The following is a 13,576-nucleotide window of genomic DNA, read 5'->3' as shown; positions in this document are numbered from 1 at the left end:
AGGAGCCAACTCTCCTGTGTTTAGAGTTCCAGTGCTGTCAGGAATTGGGCTGGTCTGCCCAGAAAACGAATGATTTATGTAACTGCTGTAAACACATGCATGTTGCGTGGGAGAACCCCACCAGGAGGTACAAGGACCTCATGGACAGCTGTGGGGCCAGGCCCACTCGGATATGTGCCTTTCGTACTGAAGCAGCAGGACTGATTAAAACCCATCCCTTATTCTCTGAGACAGGCTTCTACAGGCCATCCCACAGCAGGCCAAGGACTCCTTGGATGCCTTCTTCCATACCCACCAAACACTGTTTGAGCTGGGTCTACATTGTGACAACCAATGAAGAAGAATGGTTAAATGAAGAATGGGCAAGCACGACTTGAGAGTGTGACAGGCTCATGCCACCTTGGTACCTGACTTCTGTCCTATACACCAAGCCACTGCAGGAGCAGTGCTGAGTGGATGATACGGCCCAACCCCAACCCTAAGAAAAACGTCACACACTAGAGGTTCCTAAAGGTTGTTTTATTGTAAAACCATAAATACAACACTGACATGAACTCAGGAGCGCACTCAGGCGACTGATCCTCTAGTCATTGAAGGATGTCTTTTACCTTGGCATCAACCAGCTGGGAAATGGTTTGGGGGTCGGGGGAGGAACTGAATCTTGGGCCAGGGCTTTTGGTGACTTAGGGAACCCAGTGGAACCTTCCTCTTCTCCATATCCATGGAGAATATTCCACTTGTGGACAAGAACAGACACATAAAAAACAGTAACATTGAAACAGCTCAGTTTTACATTTTATTACTTTGTAAAAATCTTTTTAAAAATTTTCTGTTCCTTTCTTCCATTGGACATCAGTAAAATGTTTAAACACCATGAAACCAATTTGGCTGTAAAATGGAGAAACAGTATCCAAATCAAAGTAAAATAAAACACCCCAAAGGACACACAGAAAACCCTAAATAAACCCTCAAGTTTGTCCTTGGGAGTTTATGTATCACAATAACTGGCAACTCAACCCCCATGCAATGTGGCTCCCGGAAGGACTGTTGGATCCACGCCATCAATACAGGAGACCGCCAAATGACGTCTTTGTTATTAACACAGCAAGTGTGACACTGGGTAACTTTTTTTTTTTTAAAATACAGTACATGGTACACAGGGCCCCTAAGATAGCCCTGCATAAACCCCCGTGAAGACTTGAGCCAAGCACTGGCTATTTATAAAAATATTATGTTGCTACAAAAGTATAAATTAATACTACTGGTATTAAGAAATATTAAACACATAAAACTTATAAGGATTAAGAAAAATATTCATTAATACCTGTAGAAAACTCTGGCCTAAAAAAGATATTTTTTGTGTGTGTGTTTGCTTTTTTGTAAATTTTTTTTTGTTTTTAAATTTTTTTTTTAAGATGACTTGAGTTTCTTGCACTCGAAGCGAGACACAGATGTGTCTATGGTATTGCCTAGAACGTCTTTACTACTGAGACAGGATGGAGGCGCACACACGTGGTCACTGAGTAGGGGGGCAGGAGGAATGGGGCACCAAGGCGTTCTCAAGATTTACCTGATGTGAACGGATCACCAACATGAAGTTGTGGGGAAAAGAAAAAAAGATAGACAACTGAAAATAATTCATGCGTCTTAAAAAATATCTCTGTTTCGGGTTGTTATACAAAATGGTTTCCTGATGCCTGGGATCTGGAAGGCCCTGCCACATGGCTCTTGCTCTTTCATGGTTGGCCAGGCCACAAGCCCGAGCCTTGTTTGGGAAGCCACCCACCCTGGGTGGGAGAACAGTCCTAGGTGAGCCTTCTGGCACCTGGATTGTGGGAGCCCTCCATCCAGCCGGCCTACAAATTCCGGCCCCTAAAGACAAGGCTGGGCTCTGCCCCTTTAAGGAACTTTGGTTCAAAGAGTCAAGGTGCCCAAGGATGGGTAGGACCTTGCCGGATGGTGATGCCAAGGCTAACTCCAAGGCTAGTCCCTTCCCAGTTGGGAGTGGAACCTTAAAGCACCACCCTCTTCCATGTGAGGTCTATACGTGCTCAGAGACCACAGGTGCCCTTGGTCAAAGCCAGGGCTCTCCAGACTACCAACCTCAGACCCAAATAAGAGAGGAAGGACAACAACCACAGCCACAGAATCCCCCATGGAGAGCCTGAAAAGGGGAGATGGGAGGAAACATGAGGAAACACTGCATCATTGGTTCGCCATAACTGGCCTAGCAAACATTTGCCACAGTGAAGGGGAGGGGCAGCCTCCTTGCCAGCTCTCCCATTGCCCTGGGGACAGGAGCCCCTGTGCACTGTCTCCAGGGTATAGCCTGAGCCTCAATCTCTTGGTTCTGCCCTCCGGAAACCTTCTTCTAGATATATGACAGACACGACAGTGTCACACTGCCGCCAAGACCAGGAAGCCAGGAGCTTGGCATAGCTTATGGGGTAATGAGCGTCCTGTGCTCTCCTCTTTGAGCATGACAAGGTCTGGGGTGGCATCCCACCTACATACGAGCTTTGATATTTCCTGGTGACCCTGTGTCCTCCAAGTGAGCATGTACGGCACCCATACTCTCCTCAGGAAGTCTAGCCCAAGGCCAGAAAAATGGTGGACCTTGCTCAAAACACATGGGCTCCAAAAGCAGAGATTCAGCTTCACAGTGGAAAACATACCTTGTAGAATTCTTCCGTTTCTTCAAAGTGCAGGAGATCAAAGTTGTCGAACTGAAATGAAGACTCTTGGCCAGCCCACAAGGCTGGTGTCCAGGTCCTTCCTAGAAACCTGGAGATGAGTTCTCATCAGTATCACCAGCTGCCCTTCTCACCAGGAAACAGGTACCTTTCCCTCAGCCAAGGGCCAACTCCGCAATGCCAGAGGCAGAACCATCAGGCAGGGCAGGATGGTGATGACATCGTCCATGCTGTAGCACATGGCTTCCTGGGCAAGCTAGGCCTAGGGACTAGGCTAGCAGGCAGCTGTGTTCACACGAAACACATTGCATCCTGGGTGCTGAAAGCCATGCAAGGGAAGCTTGGCAGGAGGACTCAGGTGTTGGGAATGGAACCACACTGAGAACAAGGGCTTCCTTGTACAACCATCCCTCATAGATTTGAGACCTCTTGAGTGACTGAATTCCAGGCAAACAAGCTGCAGGCCCTGGCTTGGGCTTCACTGGTAAAACAAAATGACTGCAGACTAGCGGAGAACCTTGGTAATGGAAGGTTGACTTCTTCTCTCCTTCCGTGTTTGGGACCATTTTTTTGTCCAGAGAATCATACAGCTCAAGGTAAGCTGTATGCTAGAAATGGCCCAGCTTCCTGGTGTCCCAGCCCCCAATAGCCTATGATGGAAAGACCTGTAGTGATCACAGAACCAGGAGGCAGATGGCAAAAATCCTTCTGAAGGCTGAAGCCAGCCCAGGCCACTGGAGATCAACTGGAAGAGCCTATCTTAGTGCTTTGGCTGAACTAGAATTTGGTAAGTTGGATATTGCTGTTGACGGGGCCTATGGCTGGACCTGGAAGATCTTTGGGATTCACTGAACTGTTGGTTGCAGGATGCGCACTGTGGAGATGGCCCATATGACAGCAGACACTGGGCAGTTTTTCCGGCTGGGGACGCTAGAGAGAAATGACAGCCTACCCCCTTATAATCTTTGAGGACGAGGCATCCCAGAGATGGGTTTCTGAGGACCATGGTTGGGGGGGGGGGGAGCTCACGCTGAACCTAGAGAGGCAATCTAAGCCCCGAGGATAGATAATTCAAGGTGCAAATGAACTGGACAGGAGGTGACTACTTATGACCAGATACCTGGAGTTTAACCATAATTTTCTTTCTGGAGGGAGAATATTCCATACTCCAAAAGAATACCTGCAATGCACATCTGGGCTTGGCTGCAATAGCAGCTCGGGCCCAGATCTGCCTGAGGATCTGTTGTCATTGACTGCACTAAGCACCCAGCTTCCAGTGTGGCTACAAGTGCTGGGTTATGGCCCCATTGCCAACGGATGAGGGAGACTGGAGGTACCCTTCATCATCAATCCAGAGCCCACCTCCTGGAAGTCCAGGGGCAGTGTGAAGACATTTCCTACATTCTTCAGGGAGCGACATTCAGTTCCTGTCTGGATCTCTCCACTGGGGACAGAGGTTCCTCTGATGGTAAGTGCCAAGTTGACACTGTGATGGAGATTCTGGAACATCCCTTGCAGTAAGTAGGGATTGTACGGTGGTTCCTGAGACCATAGCTTGCTGGAGTGGATGTGGACGCAGCCTTCTCTGATCTGTTTGCGTGTCTGAGACTCTACAGGGGAGCTTGGTTAGTCTTGTGAGGCAACGAGTGTGGGCTTAGGCCTCAAGGACAGAATTCTAGAACCTTGAGCTTAAGTGGAAGCCTCTGAGTCTTTAAACCATCTTCACTCCCCTCCTGCTGATGGGTGAGGGCTACGGGGTACAGTGCTTTTGAAGTCGAGGTATCTTTCAGTTGAGTAATGCTTTATGACGGAGCGGGGGGCAGTCCAAGCCCCAGGTAGGAGAGGTGCTTTTGCAAATAACCCCTCAGGGGTGGCCATTCTCAGCCTGAAGTGTAAGCATCCCCTTACCACAACTGTGGTCACTGAAGGGATCAGAGACACCAAGCTAAAGACCTTTATGGGGTGGTTACGCTCATCATCCTGTGAAGAGAATGGCGGCCCCCTCTTGGCATCTGGACTGTGTGTAGAAGCATTAGTTCCTGGCCAAGGGGATTAGAAGCAAGGGCTAACAACCCCTTTCACAGCATTTAGTCAAGCACATCCACCTTCACAATGCCAGCTGTTCAGCCAGCAACATACTGTGCTCCACCACTATCCTGACTACAGGCCTGATGTGCCTGTGGGGACCTCTGAGGGCTGTAAACTCCCAGAACCCCTGGGATTTGGGGAAGGGGAGAGACTGTGGGTCTGGCAGACACAAACATGGACTTAGTCAGTGTGCCTGCGGAACTGAAGGTCAGGCTGTGGTGACTAGGAGGAAGCAGTCTGAGTGCAGGAGGCAGACATTCAAGAGGCGGACATTCACACGACCACGGGCAGGAACAGGGCAGTGGCTCTCTCTCGATGACATTCAGGACCTCTAAAGCCACATGCTTCCCACTATAGCTTCCACCAAGCCCCACAGCCAAGGACCCAGAACTCCTCCCAACTCCCTACTCCAGACCCACAGCCATGGCCTTGATGTTGGTCAGGCGAGTCCTGGACACCACCACTGAGATGAGCTAGTTTACAGTGTGACTTAGGAATAAAAGGGGGCAAGTAAAACAAACAAGACTCCAGAATGTAAGTCAGACATTCAGTGCCTCCCAGAAGAGTCTAAATCACATGTGAAAAGAAACCGAATCCCCCATTAGATAAAAAATAATTGCTAAAGTATTGTGAAAAATGACAACGACGACAACAACAACAAAAAAATGAGTGGAGAGTCAGCTATATGTCTCTGGAAAAAGAAAGTCTTGTTTTTTCTCTCTTATATTAAAAAGTAGAACATCAGTTTTATATTTCTAGAGACTCCTTTCCTGATTTGGGGAGATAGATAGTGTGTATTCTAAGGCAGCTGCCCTGGACATCCGAGGGGGAGGTCACAGGTACAGCAGCTTAATGCCCTGAAGGTGAAACAAGAAATAAAGTCCAGTGCAGAAACTGTTCATCTGACGCAGTTTGGAGAGCTGGAGAGTCGAAGCAGCTGGGGCAGAGGATGGGCACCACGGGTTGAGGGGATGAAGGGATGGTGAGGGAGGGTCGGGGTTGGGGGATGGGAGTTCAAGCCACTTCAGCCCTCGGCTGCCTGAATATTTCACAGCCCCAGCTTCTCCCAATCTGCACACCTGAAAATGGGAGTCCTTCGAGCCCCTGTCAGAGAAAAGCGAAACCACTCCTGTTTCCCAGTCTCTCAGCTTTCCTGACACACCCCGCTCAGTGCACACACGCCAGAGGAAAGGCATGCATGCACGTACCAGGGCTGTGTGTGTGTATGTGTGTGTTTGTGTGTGTGTGTGCACGCATGTGGAGGTTCTCTGGCTGTGCATTTTTGAGTATGAGCTTCCCACACCCTTTACCCATGCAATGTCATGTGTGTGGGTATGGACACATGTGCATACACTACACAACACACACACACACACACACACACACTCACACACACACCAGAAAAAAAAAAGCACTTAAGTTCCCAAGGGGCATTTACAATGAGGTTCCACAGTGTTTAGAACTTAAATTGTTTGTGACAGTGTTGTGTGTGTTTTCCTAATGTTTTTCTTTCTTTCTTTTCTTTTTCTTTTTTTTTTTTGTCTTTTTCTTTTCCCCTCAAAGTTGAGTCTTAAAGCATGTTAGATTTCAAAAACATGAGCTTGTTCATATCTTCGGGACTAAGCAGTCGCCTCCTTTTGATCAGAAGTGCTTGTTCACACATATTTACACACCCGCTTCGAGCCCCAACAGCAGGAACCGCCAGGAGCCAGAATGCTAGCTTGGCCAGTTTTGTGTGCTTTTGGGTCACGCATGACCAGTACTGGAAGAGATCAGGCGTGGCCTGAAAGAGGGGCTCCTGAAGGTAATCATAGACTTCGTTCTTGCCCAGCCTGTCATCCTCCTGAGCTGTGGGGTGTTCTCCGGTGGCTGAGCGGGCCTTCTTGGCAGCAGGTTCGAAGTCGGCCTCCTCAGCCCAGGACTCCTTTACCTCATTGATGAGTTCACACACCTTGCTGATGATCTCCTCGTGCTGATAGGGTGGCACTGGCCGAAGTTTCTGCTGAGGATCCAGGATCATGGCCACCTTGTGGGCTGGGTGCACCTTGAAGTTCTCCTTGAGTGCTTCCAGAAAGAGATGGCACAGCTTGCTGACGGTGCCCGCGTCATTGGCCTTGGCTGTGAACAGCTTCTCGAGCCTGACGTAGGTTGGGAGCACCAGCTGCAGGGTGGGCTGGCTCTCGTTGCTTAGCTCTATGACCGCCTGCTTCACGGGTGTCAGGATGGCAGCCAGGTTGCTCAGCAAATGCTTGTTGAGGCTCTGGATGAGGTTCATCTTCTTGGCACGGCTGTAGAACTCGCAGATCTGCTCATAGCGCTCATGAACCAGCAGCAGCGAGTCTGTCACTGAGTTCCAGCAAGGTGGTGGTGACGTCTCCTCCAGAGAGCCAAAGGTCTCCTTGGCCAGGCCCGTAGAGCCTGCTAGGTCCTCGCACACATTGAGCAGCTCAATGACCTCATGCATGCTGCGGGCCTGCAGCGTCCGCTTGCTCAGCACACTCTGCACCACTGAGTTCAAGGCACAGGCTGAGCAGCGAAGGCACATACCAGCCTTAGAGAAGGCGGACGTGCTCACCCGGCAGTCTGTCACGTATACGGTCCGGATCTCTGACATCACAAACTCTGATAGCACGTTCTGCACCCAGTGATGCACCAAGTCACCACTGTCACGAATGTCTGCGCCCTTCACACCCAGCACATAGCTCTTGATGTGGTTACCCTCAGCCTGGTAGGCCGTGAGGATGTAGCAAGAGTCAGGGCCCACACTCTGGGAGTGGCATGTGACACCAATGCCCAGGCAGGCATTGCTGCCCAGGGCACACGTCACCTTCACCTTCACCTGGTTGTACATGCGTGGCAGGTGCTTCAGTGCCAAGGTGTTAAAGTTGCCCAAGATCTCAGTGACTGAGAAGGCCCCGTAGCGGGCGCCACTGTCTACCAAGGTTTGAGCCAACTTGAGGAACTCCTTCCCACTGACCACACTCAGCGCACCCAGGTCAGCGCACATGACCCGCAGTAGCCTCTCTGCGATGTTTTGCCGCTCCTTCTCTGGAATTACACTGTTAGGTGTCAAACCACTGGTTGTGGCTGGCAGGGGACACAAAGAGAGAAAGGATTACTTTTGACATTCAAAGCTGCTTAACCTGGCAGTAGCAAAATCCTAAATGGCTAGCACAAAGAATAACAAATAGATTTTGTTGTGCATACAAATTGTTGTGGTCTGTACCATATCCCTATGGTACCATAGGAATAAAGTTCTATGGTTGATAAATAATGCCTACCATGAGCATAATAATGGCATACAGTATTATGTATGCAACATACTTGCCACATGTGGCAGTCACCTAAACCTATGAATACAACCTTTTCCTCAGCAAGAATTATATAGGAATCTTTAGTGAGAAAAATGTTGTATGGAAGTGTCAAGAAAAGAGCCTACAGAAACTATAAACATGTGGGATTCTAGTTGTGACTCTGGCTTTAAGTAGTGCATTGGACAGATGGACACACCTTCTTCCTGGCCTTCTTTTGCCTGTCTGTGAGTTAAGAATTCCTGCCTGAGTCCTAAGGACAAGTAAGCATCATCTTCAACCTCATGGGAAGTACAGGTGTTAGCATCGAGAGAGGCTATTGAAGCAGTGGGGATGCAGGCTATAGATGCAGTGAGGAGACAGAATATAGATGCAGTGGGGCTGCAGGCTACAGATATAGTAAGGACACAGGCTATAGATGCAGTGGGGAGACAGGGTATAGATGCAGTGAGGTGACAGGATATAGATGCAGTGGGGCTGTAGGCTATAGATGCAATGAGAACATAGGCTATAGATGCAGTGGGGAGACAGGGTATAGATGCAGTGAGGAGACAGATTATAGGTGCAGTGAGGTGACAGGCTATAGATGCAGTGGGGACACAGGCTATAGATGCAGTGGGGATGCAGGCTATAGATGCAGTGAGGAGACAGGCTATAGATGCAGTGAGGAGACAGGGTATAGATGCAGTGAGGTGACAGGATATAGATGCAGTGGGGCTGCAGGCTATAGATGCAGTGGGGACACAGGCTATAGATGCAGTGAGGTGACAGGCTATAGATGCAGTGGGGAGACAGGCTATAGATGCAGTGGGGACACAGACAGGCTACAGCACTGGTGCTGTAGGACTTCCAGGGGCCCCGAGCTCTAGCATGCTGAGACCTACTGTTGTTGGCGCTGTTCCTCTGGGCCTGAGGTTTCCACTTTTCTTCCACTGCAGCAGGTGGAGATCGGGACTGGTTGGAGGTGATGTTGTTTTCATTGTCAGCTGCAGAACAAAGGGAGCACTGGGTCATGTTGAAGGGTAAGAGGAAGCTGAAAAGCAAGGTAAGAGCATGGGGACAGGGGTAGGGTGTGTGGGGGGTGACAAGGGGTAAAGCAACACATGCCACGGGGAGTTGAGTTCAGACTTCTCACTCAACTGTCTATGGTTTCAAAAGCCTCATCTGTACAATCTAGAAACTTAGGACAATGGTATGAATACCTCATAACTTCAGGAAGATCTATGGAGACAATAGGGAAAAGCCTAGGACATAGAGGACTCTTACAAAGAACAGGAGCCCTCCAGGCACCCTATGTTTACCCAGAAGCCCTCCAGGCACCCTATGCTTACCCAGAGGCCACTACCCTTGTGGCCCACCCACAGTGGACACCACTACAACATGACAGAATGGAGTATACAAATGGGAAATAAAGAGAAAGATAATGGTCAGAGCACTATAAAGAGAGGTGGGATTGGAGACATGAGGGTGGAGATAAATAGCCTTCTCTGCCACCTGAAGACATGTGAAGTCCTGGCTTGTGCTCCTGCTGAGGGCCATGTCTGGGTCTATGGCCACGCAGCAGTATGGGTCCATAGCTCAAATTACCACTCACGGAACTATGTTGCTATCCAAGGTATCCAGCTATGTGCACAGCTGGCCCTGCCCCTTAGGAGAACTGGCCCTATACCATGCCTAGGTAGCACAGTAGAGCTGGCCCTGGTGGTAAAGGCACAGGTGAGCCAGCCCTGAGGTCATGATTTCAGGAGAGCTGGCCCTATCCCTTGTCAGCTGCAGTACTTGGGTAAGCTAGCCAGGACAGTGCTAGAGAGCTTGCCCTGGTGGTATGGGTGCAGGAGAGCTGTTGGGCTGACAAATTCCGCTACCACCCAGGCCAAGACCCAGAGCCTGGGGTTTGTCCATCCCATCTATCCCATCTCTGAACTGCTGGAGCACATGAAGAGGCCAGTCCTGCAGAACTAAAGCTACAGGATCTCCATGACACAGGGTGACAACAAGATATCTGAGGATATCTTTGGATCCAGTGAGGATCCAAAATTGATAGTGTAGCAGAAGCCAGAGTCTTCAAACCAGACCAATGGCTCATTGCAATGAACATTTGCAAGTAAAAATGTGTGTTCAAAAAGGTACACTGTGGTATATACTGTGACACACTACAGTTTCCATGACAAGGTGTGTGTGTGTGTGTGTGTGTGTGTGTGTGTGTGTGTGTGTATGTGTGTGTGTGTATGTATGAATGTGCGATTTTTTTTTAATTTTCCTTTTGGAGGGAGTTATAAGGGCATAGGGTGGATACAAAGGGACGGAGAGATGAATGGGATTGGGGTGCATGATGTGACATTCACAAAGAATCATTTTTTTTTTCGAGACAGGGTTTCTCTATATAGCCCTGGCTGTCCTGGAACTCACTCTGTAGACCAGGCTGGCCTCAAACTCAGAATTCCACCTGCCTCTGCCTTCTAAGTGCTGGGATTAAAAGTGCCACCACTGCCCGGCTAATAAAAATTTTTAAAAGAGCAAAATCGATGAAAACAAAAGCCCATTCTTTGTAAAGATTAATATATTTGATAAGCCTCTCACCACAGGATAAAAATCACTAGGATCAGTAATGAAGAGTCATCACTACAGAGCCCACAGGTGTCAAAAGGACTAAAAGTAATTATGAACTTTAACCCAGTGAATTCAACAAGTTAGGCAAGACAAACACCTCAAAATTACAAAGGAACACTGGTCATCCCAGAAGAAATTGTTAACTTGAATCCTATACTTATTAAAGAAATAGCTCATAGTTAAGTAAATTCCCATAAAGAAACCTCCAGACCCTTAAAGGTTCACTAGCTGATTTGGTAAAACAAAACAAAACAAAACAAAACAAAACCCCTTAATCCTATACAATTCTAATTCTTAACAATTCTATACAAATTCTTCTAGAAACCATGGGTAGGATGGTTCATTTCATTTTATGAGACTGGTATTGTCATTTGTATTCTTGATGACAGACATTCTGACTGAAATGAGATGGAATCTTTTAATTAAACATTTTTAAAAATTTATGTGTATATCTGTTTGGCCTGCATGTATGTCGGTGCACTACATGCATGTTTGGTACCTGTGAAGACCAGAAGATTGTGTCCTAGAACGAGTTACAGACAGCTGAACACTGTCATGTGGGAGCTGAGAATTGAACTTGGGTCCTATGCAAGAGCAGCCAGTACTCTAACTCACTGAGTCGGCTCCCCAGCCCCATGAGATGAAATCTTAAAGCAGCTTTTACATGCATCTCTCTGAGTGATAAGAACACTGTTCACTTTAAAAGGTGTTTATTAACCATCCGTATGTCTTCTTTTGAGGGCTCTCTGCTTAATTCTATAACCTCCTTTATGACTGAGTTGTTTGCTTTCTTCATGTTCAGTTTCTTGAGTTCCTTTTAGACACTAACACCCTCTGTCCAACACACGGATGCATTATTTCCCCTTACTGCAGCCTCTTTATTCTATTGACAGTCTCCTTTACTGTGCAGCTTTTTAATTTCAGGACGTTCCATTTGTCTACTGGTGGTCTTATTTTCTGTGCTTCCATAAGTCCTATTTAGAAAGTAAATATTTAAGGTACTCCCTGCTTCCTTCTCTGGCAGTTCCAGGGAATTAGTTCTTACGTTGATGTCCTTGATACATCTGGAGTTGAATTTTATGCAAGGTGAGAGACAGGGATCTACTTTCATAGTAAACTAGTGTAGACACTTTGGAAATCAGGTTTCTCAAAACAAAACAAAACAACTAGAACTCCAACTACCAGATGACCCAGATCTACTTTCCCTGGATATCTATGCAAAAGATCTTATACTTGCATACCCATGCTCCATGGGCAAGATCTGGGAAATGAAAGCCTAGATGTCCATCAACTGATAAGTGGATAACAAAAATGGGTGCAAAAACACAATGGAATTTCACTCAACTAGGAAGAAAAAGTAGACCATGAAGTTTTCATGTAAACAACTGGAAATTGAAAAGCATTATAATGAGTGGGATAACCCAGCCCAGGAATAAAACACCACATGGTCTCTTTCATATGTGAACCTCAGCTTCCACTCTTTATTTAGCTCTGTTTAACCTAGAGTACTCTTCCCTTGCAGTCTGGAGACTAGAAGCGGAAACTGGGAGAGGGGAGTGGGGACAGAACACAGGCAAAAGCAAGTAGGGGACGGCAACACTAGGTGGGTATTTAATCAGGGTGGGGGTGGTACATCAGGGAGGGAGGGTACGTGAGAGTTAACCAGAAAGCCACATGAAAATTTACTGTTTTATAAGTACTTTAAAAAAGATTGATGAGAGACACCATCATAGCTTGATAATGCTTCTCCTAGAAGCACTGGGTCACCATACAAAATTCCTGGTGCCAGATGTGGGGTACCTCTATAAGAGCTTGTCAGGAGGTTCCAGAGGGCCCACAACAACACAGGTTCTTGTCAGTTCCCTTGGATGCCAATCAGAGCTACAGTGTAACACTCCACTGCTGAAAACTCCACACACACCAGTTAGAAGAGAAAGAGAAAGCAAGCTGAAACTCACTGGAAACAGCCTCCCTCCTGGCTAACTTTCAAAGAGCCAGAAGTTGTGATGCAGGCAGCTAGGAGAGAAAAGGTTGTCAATGAACTTACCTAGCTGTGAATCTTACTAACTACAACGTCAACCTTCTCGGCAAGATGTACCCACCTGTGCAGCCATGGTACAACTGTTGTGTGATCCACTAGTCACCCTCTGATTCAATTCCAGCCCCACTCCACAGGAAGGAATTCATGCTTAGTACTGTAAGCCAGGCCGGCAATCCATACTTGGGGAAGCCACAGACTCAAGGGTATAACTTATTACTATTGTTGAACTATAATGACTAAGCGCCTCTTTCATACAAACAGATGAACACTACTATGAGCCTTAAGTAGAGAAGCTTTTTTGCACAGTGAATATAAGTGGAGTGCAGAGACTCACGGCTGCCCAGGGTGCCACAGATAAGTGAGATATATCTGAGTGCCTGGCTCTAAAAAAGAAATTTGTACTACCCCTCTTCAGGCTCAGGGGAATTGAGGATGAGGGATCAGGAAGAATAGAAGAGCTAAAGACAGGGAGAAGGGCTGAAAAATGTCACCTTCTAGGCATTACACAACCATTACAGTCATGAACTCACAGCAGCAGCTATTGTGACCTGCACTGAACTTATAGAAAACTATCCCTGTCAACAATCAGCCATGGATGTGGGAAGGGCTGTGGAGCCCTATCCCTTACTACTACACTTACTAGCTATAACAGGCTTTGGGAGATGGGAATTAATCATCTATCTTCAAGTGCTTACCCACAGCTAAGCTCACCATGATCCAATGGATAATTCTAAACCCAGGGTCACACAGACAGCTGTAGTTAAATTCAGTAAGTCACAAAACCAACCAGACAGACAGAAACGTGAGGAAATGCTTTTGGTGGGGGGGGGGGG

General features: G+C 47.5%; 1 protein-coding gene across 11 annotated transcripts in view; it reads right to left on the bottom strand.

Annotated features, from left to right (window-relative positions):
* Positions 1 to 504: 504 nt before the first annotated feature.
* Positions 505 to 13,576, bottom strand: part of Znf618 (zinc finger protein 618) — a 167,343-nt gene continuing 154,271 nt past the window's right edge. For all 11 annotated transcript variants that reach the window (XM_031377612.1, XM_031377615.1, XM_031377613.1 and 8 more), the window contains 2 exons: positions 8,977 to 9,078; positions 505 to 7,868 (listed from right to left, as the gene is read on the bottom strand). In XM_031377612.1, the coding sequence (XP_031233472.1) occupies positions 6,352 to 7,868; positions 8,977 to 9,078 (1,619 nt within the window). In that variant the 3' untranslated portion in view covers positions 505 to 6,351. The remainder of the gene's footprint in view (positions 7,869 to 8,976; positions 9,079 to 13,576) is intronic.

This window comes from Mastomys coucha, unplaced genomic scaffold (genome assembly GCF_008632895.1).
Source record: "Mastomys coucha isolate ucsf_1 unplaced genomic scaffold, UCSF_Mcou_1 pScaffold18, whole genome shotgun sequence".
Taxonomy (NCBI): Eukaryota; Metazoa; Chordata; class Mammalia; order Rodentia; family Muridae; genus Mastomys; species Mastomys coucha.
The sequence above is the reverse complement of the archived record's forward strand: the minus strand, read 5'-3'. Positions and strand labels throughout refer to the sequence as shown.